At 40.1% G+C, this 12342-nt stretch overlaps 1 protein-coding gene across 1 annotated transcript in view; it reads right to left on the bottom strand.

Annotated features, from left to right (window-relative positions):
* LOC102178529 (adhesion G protein-coupled receptor E3) overlaps positions 1-10664 on the bottom strand; it is a 48397-nt gene extending 37733 nt beyond the window's left edge. The window contains exons 1-4 of the mRNA XM_018051670.1: positions 10634-10664; positions 8335-8385; positions 4387-4539; positions 1319-1465 (exon numbers count right to left, since the gene is read on the bottom strand). Of these exons, the coding sequence (XP_017907159.1) occupies positions 1319-1465; positions 4387-4539; positions 8335-8385; positions 10634-10664 (382 nt within the window). The remainder of the gene's footprint in view (positions 1-1318; positions 1466-4386; positions 4540-8334; positions 8386-10633) is intronic.

The following is a 12342-nucleotide window of genomic DNA, read 5'->3' as shown; positions in this document are numbered from 1 at the left end:
GAAAAGTGAATCAGTCAGTGACAGGGCTCCATGGGGTCACTCAGGGCTCCATGAGTTCACCTTTCCATGCCACCTTTGTGGCATGTCCAGCACACAGGTCACAGTCTGTGCATTTAAAGGCACTCACCTTGGTTTGCTCAAGGCTGTCTCTATATAAAGCTGAAAGTTTTGCCTCTAGAAAACCACTGATTGCCAACCCAACCAAGATATTCAGCCAGTGTCAGAGCAGTGAACAGGATTACTCGTATTTACTTTTCATTTTTAAAATCAATTTTTCTTGGAGTATATAAAACTTTTTTTTTCTAGTGTTGAAGCCCATCCATGAGGATGATGACAGGAAGATGGATTCTTTACTGTCTCAGTCATCAGGGAAGCCCTGCTGCTGCTGCTGCTGCTGCTAAGTCGCTTCAGTCATGTTCAACTCTGTGCAAGCCCATAGACGGCAGCCCACCAGGCTCCCATGTCCCTGGGATTCTCCAGGCAAGAACACTGGAGTGGGTTGCCATTTCCTTCTCCAAAGCATGAAAGCGAAAAGTGAAAGTGAAGTTGCTCCGTCGTGTCCGACTCTTAGCGACCCCGTGGACTGCAGCCTACCAGGCTCCTCCATCCATGGGATTTTCCAGACAAGAGTACTGGAGTGGGGTGCCATTGCCTTCTTCCAAGGGAAGCCCGAATACCATGTTAATGAAGGGTAACTACCAGCAAGGGAAATTAAAGAGTAGAATAATCAGTTAGATGAGATGATTAGATAGCATCACTGACTCAATGCGCATGAATCTGAGCAAACTCTGGGAGACAGTTAAAGACAGGGAAGCCTGGCATGCTGCAGTCCATGGAGTTGCAAAGAGCTGGATAAAACTAAGCGACTGAACAACAACAATAAATACTTAAATAAAATTTTTTAATTAAAAATAAAAAAAAGTTTAAAACATATTTGGGCTTCCCTGGTGGCTCAGACTATAATGAATCTGCCTGCAATGTGGGAGACCAGGGTTTGATCTCTGGGTCAGGAATATCCCTTGGAGAAGGAAATGGCAACCCCCTCCAGTATTCTTGCCTGGAGAATCCCATGGACAGAGCAGCCTGGCGGGCTACAGTCCATGGGATGGCAAAGAACGGAACTAGCTGAAGCGACTGACACACACACATACATGTTATGCACACATAAACAGCTATATCAAATGACAGTGCTTAGATACTGAGGAATTGAAAGGTTATTAGCATACGGAAGTAAAGATCCGTACTGATGCATTGTTTGTTTTGGTCAACTCTTTCTCTAAGGAAATTTTCACCGGAAGGCGTCAGAGAATCTGCTTACCTATGCAAGTTCCTCTGGAGCCAGTAAATTGAGCTCTCCCATCAGGTGTCTCAAACCCAGGATTGCAGACACATAAGTAGCTTCCCCGGGTGTTCCTACACGTGGCTGTCAGTGGGCACGCTGTGCTGTTCAGGCATTCATTCTTATCTGTGGCAGGAAAAGGATGAAAAGTGAATCAGTCAGTGACAGGGCTCCATGGGGTCGCTCAGGGCTTCATGGGGTCACTCAGGGCTCCATGAGTTCACCTTTCCATGCCACCTTTGTGGCATGTCCAGCACACAGGTCACAGTCTGTGCATTTAAAGACACTCACCTTGGTTTGCTCAAGGCTGTCTCTATATAAAGCTGAAAGTTTTGCCTCTAGAAAACCACTAAGTGCCAACCCAACCGAGATGGTCAGCCAGTGTCAGAGCAGTGAACAGGATTACTCGTATTTACTTTCCATTTTTAAAATCAATTTTTCTTGGAGTATATAAAACTTTTTTTTTCTAGTGTTGGAGCCCATCCATGAGGATGATGACAGGAAGATGGATTCTTTACTGAGTCACCAGGGAAGCCCTAATACCATGTTAATGAAGGGTAACTACAAGCAAGGAAAATAAGAGTAGAATAATCAGTTAGATGAGATGGTTAGATAGCATCACTGACTCAATGGACATGAATCTGAGCAAACTCTGCTGCTGCTGCTAAGTTGCTTCAGTCGTGTCCGACTCTGTGTGACCCCAGAGATGGCAGCCCACCAGGCTCCATCCCTGGGATTCTCCAGGCAAGAACAGTGGAGTGGGTTGTCATTGCCTTCTCCAATCTGGGAGGTAGTTAAAGACAGGAAAGCCTGGCGTGCTACAGTCCATGGGGTTGCAAAGAGTTGAACACAACTTAGTGACTGAAAAACAACAATAAATACTTCAAACATTTTTTTTACTTAAAAAAATAGTTAAATACATATTACTTAAAAAAATAGTTTAATATGGGCTTCCCTGGTGGCTCAGACTATAAGGAATGTGCTTGCAATGTGGGAGACCTAGGCTCAGTCTCTGGGTTGGGAATATCCCTTGGAGAAGGAAAAGTCAACCCATTCTAGTATTCTTCCTGGGAAATCCCATGGACAGAGGAGCCTGGTGGGCTATAGTCCATGGCGTTTCAGAGTTGGACATGAATGAGCAACTAACGCTAACTAACATATATATTTCTTTATTGTTTAAAAAACAGTAGAAGAAACAGAGAGTGGTGAGTAGATTTTTAAAGTATGAGTTTAGAAAATATGTCTCAGAAGAAATGACAAAGTGTAAGAGAATATGAAAACACCATACAAGAAATTCCCAAAGGAAACAGTGGGGCGAGATTTAGAAAACAGAATGGAACTCATTGGGCTTCCCAGGTGGTGCTAGTGGTAAAGAATCTACCTGCCAAGGCAGGAGACACAAGAGATGTGGGTTCGATCCCCGGGTCAGGAAAATGGTAATCCACTTCAGTATTCTTGCCTGGAAAGTTTCACGGACAAGAGGAGCTTGGTGGGCTGTAGCCCATGGGGTCGGGGGGTGATGGAGTAACTGAGCATGCATAGCACTCATCTGTGTAGAAAACAATGGAGGAACTAAGACGACTTTCCGATGAGACCACGTTTTCTGTCTCTTGGGCACAGTTGGTATTCTTATGTTCAGAGTCTACAAGCAATACATTCTGAAGAGGGCGTGGAGAGAAGGGAACCCTCCTACACTGTTGGTAGGAATGTAAACTGATACAGCCACTATGGAGAACAGTGTGGCGTACTTAAAAAAATAAAAATAGAGTTATCATATGATTCCATAATCCTACTCCTGAGACAATTTCTTTCTACCTAAAAAATAAATATACAAACAACTTTTTTTAAATGAGTTGATTTCTCCATTTGAAAAAGTCAGGAACAACATTAGAAAAATCACTAGTGTGTTTTAGAAGTTAAGTTCTTATAAAACACTTTCTAAAAAGTACTTTCTAAACCGAAGCAATAACATGTTAGAACATATAATGAAAACAAATTTCCATGCACAAATCTTTATAACCTTTTCACTAATTTTTTGCTATAAACACAAATGTAAATTCTACTAGTTTTTTGAAACCCCAAAGCGCAAAATGGTAGTAATAAAATTTTGTGTGAACTCTTTTTTTTTTTTAGTGTATTAGGAAACTTGCTTCTTGGAAGGAAAGCTATGACAAAACTAGACAGCATATTAAAAAGCAGAGACATCATTCTGCCAATGCCAACAAAGGTCTGTATAGTCAAAACTATGGTTTTTCCAGTGGTCATGTACGGATGTGAGAGTTGGATCATGAAGAAGGCTGTGCACCAAAGAATTGATGCCTTCAAATTGTGACACTGGAGAAGACTCTTGAGAGTCCCTTAGACAGCAAGGAGATCAAATCAATTGATTCTAAAGGAAATCAGTCCTGAATATTCATTGGAAGGACTAATGCTAAAGCTGAAGCTCCAATACTTTGTCCACCTGAAGTGAAGAGCTACCTCATTGAAAAAGACCCTGATGCTGGGAATGGTTGAAGGCAAAGGAAGAAGAGGGCATCAGAGAATGAGACAGTTAGATAGCATTACCAACTCAATGCACACAAATTTGAGCAAACTCTGGGAGATAGTGAAGGATAGGGAAGCCTGGCATGCTGCAGTCCATGGGGTTGCAAAGAGTAAGACATGACTTAGCAACTGAACAAAAACATTTCCAAATGAGAAAAACTCATTAGGCTATACATGTCTGCCAACCCCTTATTAATATGGACTTTAAAATATTCCAAATTGAGGACAAATGCCTTTTATACATCCCTGGTAACATTCCTTCTCACTTAGTATTTAGATCCAAAGACTATGCAGTCTAAACAAAAAGATCCTTGAGCTAAATAATTTAAGGGCTCTTTAATGCTATTCAACAAAAAATTGTTTTTCATGCCTAGCACATAAGTCTCTACTATCAAAGCCATTGATTTGATAAGTTATTATCAAAATTTAGGTCCAATCTCTCAATAGGAGGGATGAGTAGACCTACTTTTTTTCTAGAATGTTCTTACTGAAATAACACTCACCTATGCACGTCACTCCAGGATCATTAAAATGTCTCTTCCCATTGCTTGATTCATATCCAGATTTACAGGTGCAGAAGTAGCTTCCCACAGTATCAGTGCAGGTGGCTTTCGAAGGGCAGGCCTGGGTATCCAGGCATTCATTCACATCTGTGACTAAGGATCCATCAAAGGTCAAATGAGTGAATTCAGTCCATGTCACTATCCTATCATGCAGGTGTTCAGTCCACTACGGAGTACTCCTTAGGTTCAGCCCTTGGTTTACCTTCTCTTACCCACCAGTTAATGAAAGCACTCCAGGCCCTGGTTCCACAGAGCTTATATTTTTATGAGGGGACAAGGGAACAAATTATCCCCTATGGAAAGGATTGCAAATAGATGTAAGAAGCCAGATTGAGGGCAAGAGGAGAAGGTGACAGAGAAGGGCGTGGCAGAGAATGAGATGGTTGGATGACATCACCAACTCAATGGACATGCTGCTGCTGCTGCTGCTAAGTCGCTTCAGTTGTGTCCGACTCTGTGCGATCCCATAGACAGCAGCCCACCAGGCTCCCCTGTCCTTGTGATTCTCCATGCAAGAGTACTGGAGTGGGGTGCTATTGCCTTCTCTGTAATGGACATGAGTTTGAGCAAACTCCAGGAGATGGTGAAGGACAGGGAAGTCTGGTGTGCTGCAGTCCATGGGGCCACAAAGAGTCGGACATGACTTAGCAACTGAATACCCACAGGAAGAAGCCCTAGGTGGGATGAATTGAAGTAAGCATTGAAACATATATTACCATATGTAAAATTAGATAGCCAGTGAAAATTTTACTGTATGAAGCATGAAGCTCAAACCCAGTGCTCTGTAACAAATTAAAGGGGTGGGATGGGGTGGGAGGGAGGTTCCAGAGGGAGGGGACATATGTACAGCCATGAGTGTGAGCAAGCTCCAGGAGTTGGTGATGAACAGGGAAGCCTGGCACGTTGCAGTCCGTGGGGTCTCAAAGAATTGGACACTGAGCGACTGAACTGAACCGATAGCTGATTCATATTGATGTATGGCAGAAACCAACACAATACCACAAGGCAATTATCCTCCAATTAAAAATAAATTTGAAAAAAAGAAGCCAGAGGCCAAGAGAGGGTCAGGAAGAGAAATTCTGTAGGATGACCAGGGCAAGTGTGGCTGAGATGACTAAGTATGAGAAAATCTAGCAGAAGGTGGGTTTTTTTTTTTTTTTTTTCTTTTTTGGCCCTGCCACATGGCACGTGGGATCTTAGTTCCCCAACCGGAGGTTGAGCCCGGGTCCTTTGTGTTGAAAGTGTGGAATCTTAACCACTGGACAGCCAGGGAAGTCTCTAGCAGAAGGTTTTCTTGAGCAGTGGGACGGAGACTATCTTGATGTGGAATGGTAGACAGGAGTGAACAGGAAGACAGACTGATCATCCCTGAGTTCAAACTGTAATCTTAGGGGCTTCCCTGGTGGCTCAGTGGTAAAGAATCCACCGGCCAGTTCAGGAGATGTGGGTTCGATTCCTGGTCCAGGAAGATCCCACACACCTTGGAGCAACTGAGCCCACTTGCCACAACTACAGAGCCTATGTGCTGCAAGTACTGAAGCCTAAGTGCCCGATAACAAGAGAGGCCACCACAGTGAGAAGCTGTACCACAGCTAGAGAGTAGCCTCTGCTCTCCAAAACTAGAGAAAAGCCTGTGCAGCATCAAAGACCCAGGAGAGCCAAAAAGAAAATGTTAAAAATAGAATCTTAAAAAGTTAATGTCCCATGGCAATCTCCCACTAAATATTCATGAAGATAATACTTTCTTACTATTTTTTTTTTTTATTGGCCAGGAGGCACAGCATGAGGGACCTTGGTTCCCAGAATAGGGATCAAACCCATGCCCCTTGCAGTGAAAACATAGAGTTATAACCATTTGACCACCAGGCAAGCCTCATGATTTTTAATTTGCAGTTTCCCAGGCTAGATTGCATTTTCTTAATTTTTTGCTTTCATTTTATCATTTACAAGATGAAAATAATTCTACATATTTGGTCATCCTGTGATCCAGTGATTCCTCTTAGAGAAATTCTCCCAAGAAAAATGAGAGCATATGTCCACAGAAAGACTTGCACATGAAGTCTTTGTTCAAAAGGCTTCACAGCAGCCCTCTTCATCATAGTCAACCATCAGAAAATCAGAAAATCAGGAGTCCATCAACAGGAAAATGGATCAATAAACTGTGGTATATTAACAAAATGGAATGCTATGTCTGATTGACAAGAGATATTCAGGATGTATTAGGTGAAATAAAAACATATTGTAAAAAGCATAAACTGTGACTGCATTTGTAAATAATACATACATAGTCATATCTGCATTTACCAAATCTTGGTCTGTATCTACATCTATTTACCTATTTATGTATGTAAATGAATGTTTATATTTATGTACATACGATTTAACATACATAGGCTATTTGCACAAAGAACCCACAAAAATTATATGGAAATGATAAAAGATGATCACTCTTTTTACTGTGACTCATGTGTTAAAATATATACATATTTACTTAATTATATATATAATATATATTTTAAAATGTCTATACCTATGTATGTATATATATTAAATATACACCTATTCGTCTATATTTATATTAATATAAACTTTAAAAATAACTATATAAATAAGTCAATAGGTACAACATTCTCAGTCACTCAGCCATGTCTAACTCTTTGCAACCCTATGGACTGTAGCCCACTAGGCTACCCTGTCCATGGAATTCTCCAGGCAAGAATACTGGAGTGGGGTGCCATTTCCTACTCCAGAGTGTCTTTCCGACCCAAGGATCAAGTTTGTGTCTCCTGTGTCTCCTGCACTGCAGGCAGATTCTTTACCACTAAGGCATCAGGGAAGCCCATAAATAGGTGTGTGTATATATATACACACACACACATATATATACACACATATACATGTATATATGTATATATATATAAATGTATATTTTATATATTTATATATAAGTAAATAAGTACATATAGGTGTGTATATATATATATATACATATATACACAGACATGTATATAGCCATAGCTATATAGAAATATATTAGCATAGGTATATATTTATTTATAGGTATATATAGGTAAAAGAGCATATATATATACACCATGATAAAAAAAGGGCTTCCCCAGTGTGATGTGCTTAGTTGCTTAGTAATGTCCAACTCTTTGCGATCCTATGGATTGTGGCTCAGCATTAAAGAATCTGCCTGCAGTGAAGAAGCCACAGGAGACACAGGTTCGATCCCTGGGTCAGGAAGATCCCCCGGAGGAGGGCATGGCAACCCACTCCAGTATTCTTGCCCGGAGAATCCCATGCACAGAGGAGCCTGGCAGCTTACAATCCATAAGGTTTTGCAAAGAGTCAGACACAACTGAAGAGACTTAGCATGCATGCATAATAAAAAGAATTGTTTTCTCTTTATTATTTCTATATAATTGTTCTTCTGACTTTTGTGGATTCTTTGTGTAAATAGCCTCAGTTACACAGTAAGAATGAGCCAATAAAGCTGTTTCTTTTTAAGTGTCATAAATGTAGCATGGTAAGAAAAACTGTGAAGGCTAGAATTACTTGGAGAGTCACATGAGTTTAAGCAAATGCTTACCATTTCCATATTTCTCTTTTTAACTCTGAGTTTGGGGAAAGCAAAAGTTGTTCTGCTTATTCTCAAACTGCTTTGTAAAGAAACATCTATAGGGACTTTCCTGGCAATCTAGTGGTTAAGATTCCACCTTCCAGTGCAGGGGCTGTGGGTTTGATCCCTGGTCAGGGAACTAGGGTCCCACATGCCTCAGAGTGTGGTCCAAAACAACAACAACAACAACAACAACAACAACAACATCTGTAGAAACACAGGCTCCACAAACTATTCCAGATTTATTCTGCCCATCACCCACATACCTTGAAATGATGCGTTAGGAATATTCAGAAAGAAAATTAAGCAGGAAAGTCCTGGGGGAGAAAACAAAAGGGGAGTTAAATTTTTTAAATACTTTCTGGTGGCCTGAATCTGCTGAGGCTGACTTTACTTTCCTCCCCCAAATAGCTCTTGAATACTTTCTCTAAACACATTGAGCACATTCAACACAATTTTGGCCCTCTAGAGACTGTTTGGTCGTTGAGCGCTAAAAGTCAGTTGATCATGGTCAACAAACATTCACAGATCGATAATAATATTTTTGAGATTTCAAGGATAAAAATGGATGAAATAGGGGAAAATTTAGAAAGCTGAATAATACTGACAAATAATTATTTACTTTAATGCCTTTTATAAGTATACGAAAGAAAGCAAAGTGAAAGTGTTAGTTGCTCAGTCTTTGCGACTTCATGGACTATATATAGCCCACCAGGTTCTTCTGTCCATGGGATTTTCCAGGCAAAAATACTGAAGAGGATTGTCATTTCCTTCTCCAGGGGATTGTCATGACCCAGGGATCAAACCTAGGCTGCCTGAATCGAATTGCAGGCAGATTCTTTACCGTCTGAGCCACCAAGGAAGCCCCTAGGTAGTTATATAGGTAGCAAAATGTGGCTTCATCAATTCTTGAATTTAACATTCATTAGCAGTTTATTCTATCTGAGAATAATACAGAAGTTAGGTTTTCTCACTGGACAAATGTTTCATAAAAGTCAAAAGAGTTGGAGAATTCCCTGGTCGTTCAGTGGTTAGGATTCTGCACTTTTTCTACTGAGGGGCTGGATTGGATTCCTGGTCTGGGAACTAAGATTCTGTGTTTCCCAGTGTGGCCAAAAAAGAAAGTCACAGGACTTGGACAATTAAATGAGTTTATCGTGGGCAAGTAAATTAAAAAGTATAATTCTAGAAGTCCTCTTGGTATTTTTAGTAAAACAAAAACAAAAACACACATAGCATGGAATGAGGAGCAATTTCAATATGTTTATAAAATACACGTTGGGGCTTCCAAAATTAGGAGCAGGAAGCAAATGTGATTTCTCCGAAACAAGAAAGATACTCATCAATTTTTAGTTCCCATCAAGGTACGTTCATACTGAAAGAGCAACATTGCAATTTTATGAGCAGTTTGCATGCTCAGTAAATTTACAAGCAATTTGCATGCTCCGAGTGGTCAGCTCAGAGACTTAGAGGACTCAAGTATGGAAATTCTGGCTCACTAAGCAAATAGATCCGGAAGAATCAAACTCAGTTTCAGGAAGAAAAATGAGCACAGGACAGCTTTCCATGCCAAAAACCTGGCCCTGACACGAAAGAATCCATTCTTACATGAGATTCATGTTTTGCAAGGGATTCCCAGTTGGGTCAGCAGTAAAGAATCTGCCTGCCAATGCAGCAGTTGCAGGAGATGAGGTGGCAAAGATCTCCTGGAGAAGGAAACGACAACCCGCTCCAATATTCTTGCCTGGAAAATCCAGTGGACTGTACCTGCCAGGTTCCTCTGTTCATGGGGTTGCAAAGAGTAGGACACGACTGAGCACAGCACAACCACCACCACCCCAGAAGCTCACTTTGATCTTATCCTTGTACGATGGAATATAAGAGATTGCAAGCTTTGAAGAGCCCCGTTGCCTGATAAAATCATTTTGAAGTGACCCATCTTAATTCCTCCAGGTATTTTCATAGGAGACATACCTCAGCCATGGTTTAAAAGAGCAAACCAGGTGGATGCCCCCTGCCCAAGCCACAGTGTTGAAAACAAGACAGAGTATGAGAGTTGAAGTGCCCTTGCTATTTCTACTTAAAGAGAATAAAATATTTAAAAAATTTTTTATTATTTTTTTTTAAAATTATTTTTAATTGGAGGATAATTGCTCTATAATGTTGTGTTGGCTTCTGCCATACAACAACTTGAGTCACCCATAAGTATACATATGTCATCTGTCTCTTGAACTTCACCCCCACTGCCCCCCACCCCAGTCTACCCCTCAAAGTTGTCACAGAGCACTGAGTGCACTTTCTGTGTTATACAGCATCTCCCCACTAGCTATCTATTTTACACATGATAATGTATATGTTTCAATGCTATTTCTCAATTTGTCTCACCTACTTCTTGTCTCCTTACCCCCCACCTTCCCCATTGTCCACAATTCCATTCTCTGTGCCTGTGTCTATTCCTGCCCTGCAAATAGATTCATCAGTACCTTTTTTCTAGATTCCATATCTACCCATTAATATACAATATCTGTTTTTCCTAAGAGAGAATAAAATATTTTAACGACTTACCACTCAAAGGCAAAAAGATACTTCGAGCCATCATGACAAAATGAAAACAGAAATAGGAACTTATATGTCTTTATCTCTGGTGTTTCTCAAGGAGAATTGGGGATTTTGTAACAGCTACTGTGGGACCATCTTCTAGTATTCTAATGAGAAACTAAAGAGAACAGCAGTTGTTTTTTTTTTAAATACAGAAGCAGAGACAGTCAACTGAAGGACACAACTTCCTCTGAAATGCATTTGAAAAAATAAGATGAATGTCAGAAAATTACTAGAGCTAATCAGTGAATTTATTATAGTTGCAGGATACAAAATCAATACACAGAAATCACTTGCATTTCTATATACTAATAATGACAAATTGGAAAGAGAAGTTGAGGAATCAATCCCATTCACTATTGCAACAAAAAGAATTAAATATCTAGGAATAAACTTACCTAAGGAAACAAAAGAACTGTTACAGAGAAAGTTATAAGATACTAAGGAAAGAATCAAAGACGACATAAGCAGATGGAGAGATATTCCATGTTCCTGGGTAGAAAGAATCAATATTGTGAAAATGACTATACTACCAAATGCAACCTACAGATTCAGTGTGATTCCTATCAAATTCCAAATGAAAATTTTCACAGAACTAGAACAAAAAATTACACATTTCTTATGGAAACACGAAAGACCCCAAATAGCCAAAGCAGTCTTGAGAAAGACGAATGGAGCTGGAGGAAGAAACCTTCCTGACTTCAGATTATACTTACTAAGCTACAGTCATCAACACCATATGGTACTGGTACAGAAACAGAAATATAGACCAATGGAACAAGATAGAAATCCCAGAAATAAACCCACGCACCTATGGGTACTTCATTTTTGACAGAGGAGGCAAGAATATACAATGCGGCAAAGATAGCCTCTTCAATAAATAGTGCTGGGAAAACTGGACAGCTACATGTAAAAAAAATGAAATTAGAACACTTCCTAACACCATACACAAAGATAAACTCAAAATGGATTAAGGACCTAAATGTAAGACCAGAAGCTATAAAACTCTTAGAGGAAAACATAGGCCAAACACTCGATGACATGAATCAAAGCAAGATCCTCTATGACCTACCTTCTAGAGTAATGGAAATAAAAACAAAAGTAAACAAATGGGGCCTGATTAAACTTAAAAACTTTTGCATAGCAAAGGAGACTATAGGCAAGTTGAAAAGACAACTCTCAGAATGGGAGAAAATAATAGCAAATGAAACAACTGACAAAGGATTAATTTCTAAAATATACAAGCAGCTCATACAACTCAATACCAGAAAAACAAACAACCCAATCAAAAAGTGGGAAACAGATCTAAACAGACATTTCTCTGAAGAAGACATACAGATGGCTAACAACACATGAAAAGATGCTCAACATCACTCATTATTAGAGAAATGCAAATCAAAACTACAATGAGATATCACCCCACATCAGTCAGAATGGCCATCACCAAAAAGTCTACAAACAATAAATGCTGGTGACGGTGTGGAGAAAAGGGAATGCTCTTGCACTGTTGGTGGGAATGTAGACTGATACAGGCACCATGGAAGATGGTATGGAGATTCCTTAAAAACTAAGAATAAAACCACCATATGATCCAGCAATCCCACTCCTAGGCATATACCCTGAGGAAACCAAAATTGAAAAAGACACATGTATCCCATTGTTCATTGCAGCACTAT

The sequence above is a fragment of the Capra hircus genome, chromosome 7, assembly GCF_001704415.2.
Source record: "Capra hircus breed San Clemente chromosome 7, ASM170441v1, whole genome shotgun sequence".
In the NCBI taxonomy this organism is placed as follows: domain Eukaryota; kingdom Metazoa; phylum Chordata; class Mammalia; order Artiodactyla; family Bovidae; genus Capra; species Capra hircus.
The sequence above is the reverse complement of the archived record's forward strand: the minus strand, read 5'-3'. Positions and strand labels throughout refer to the sequence as shown.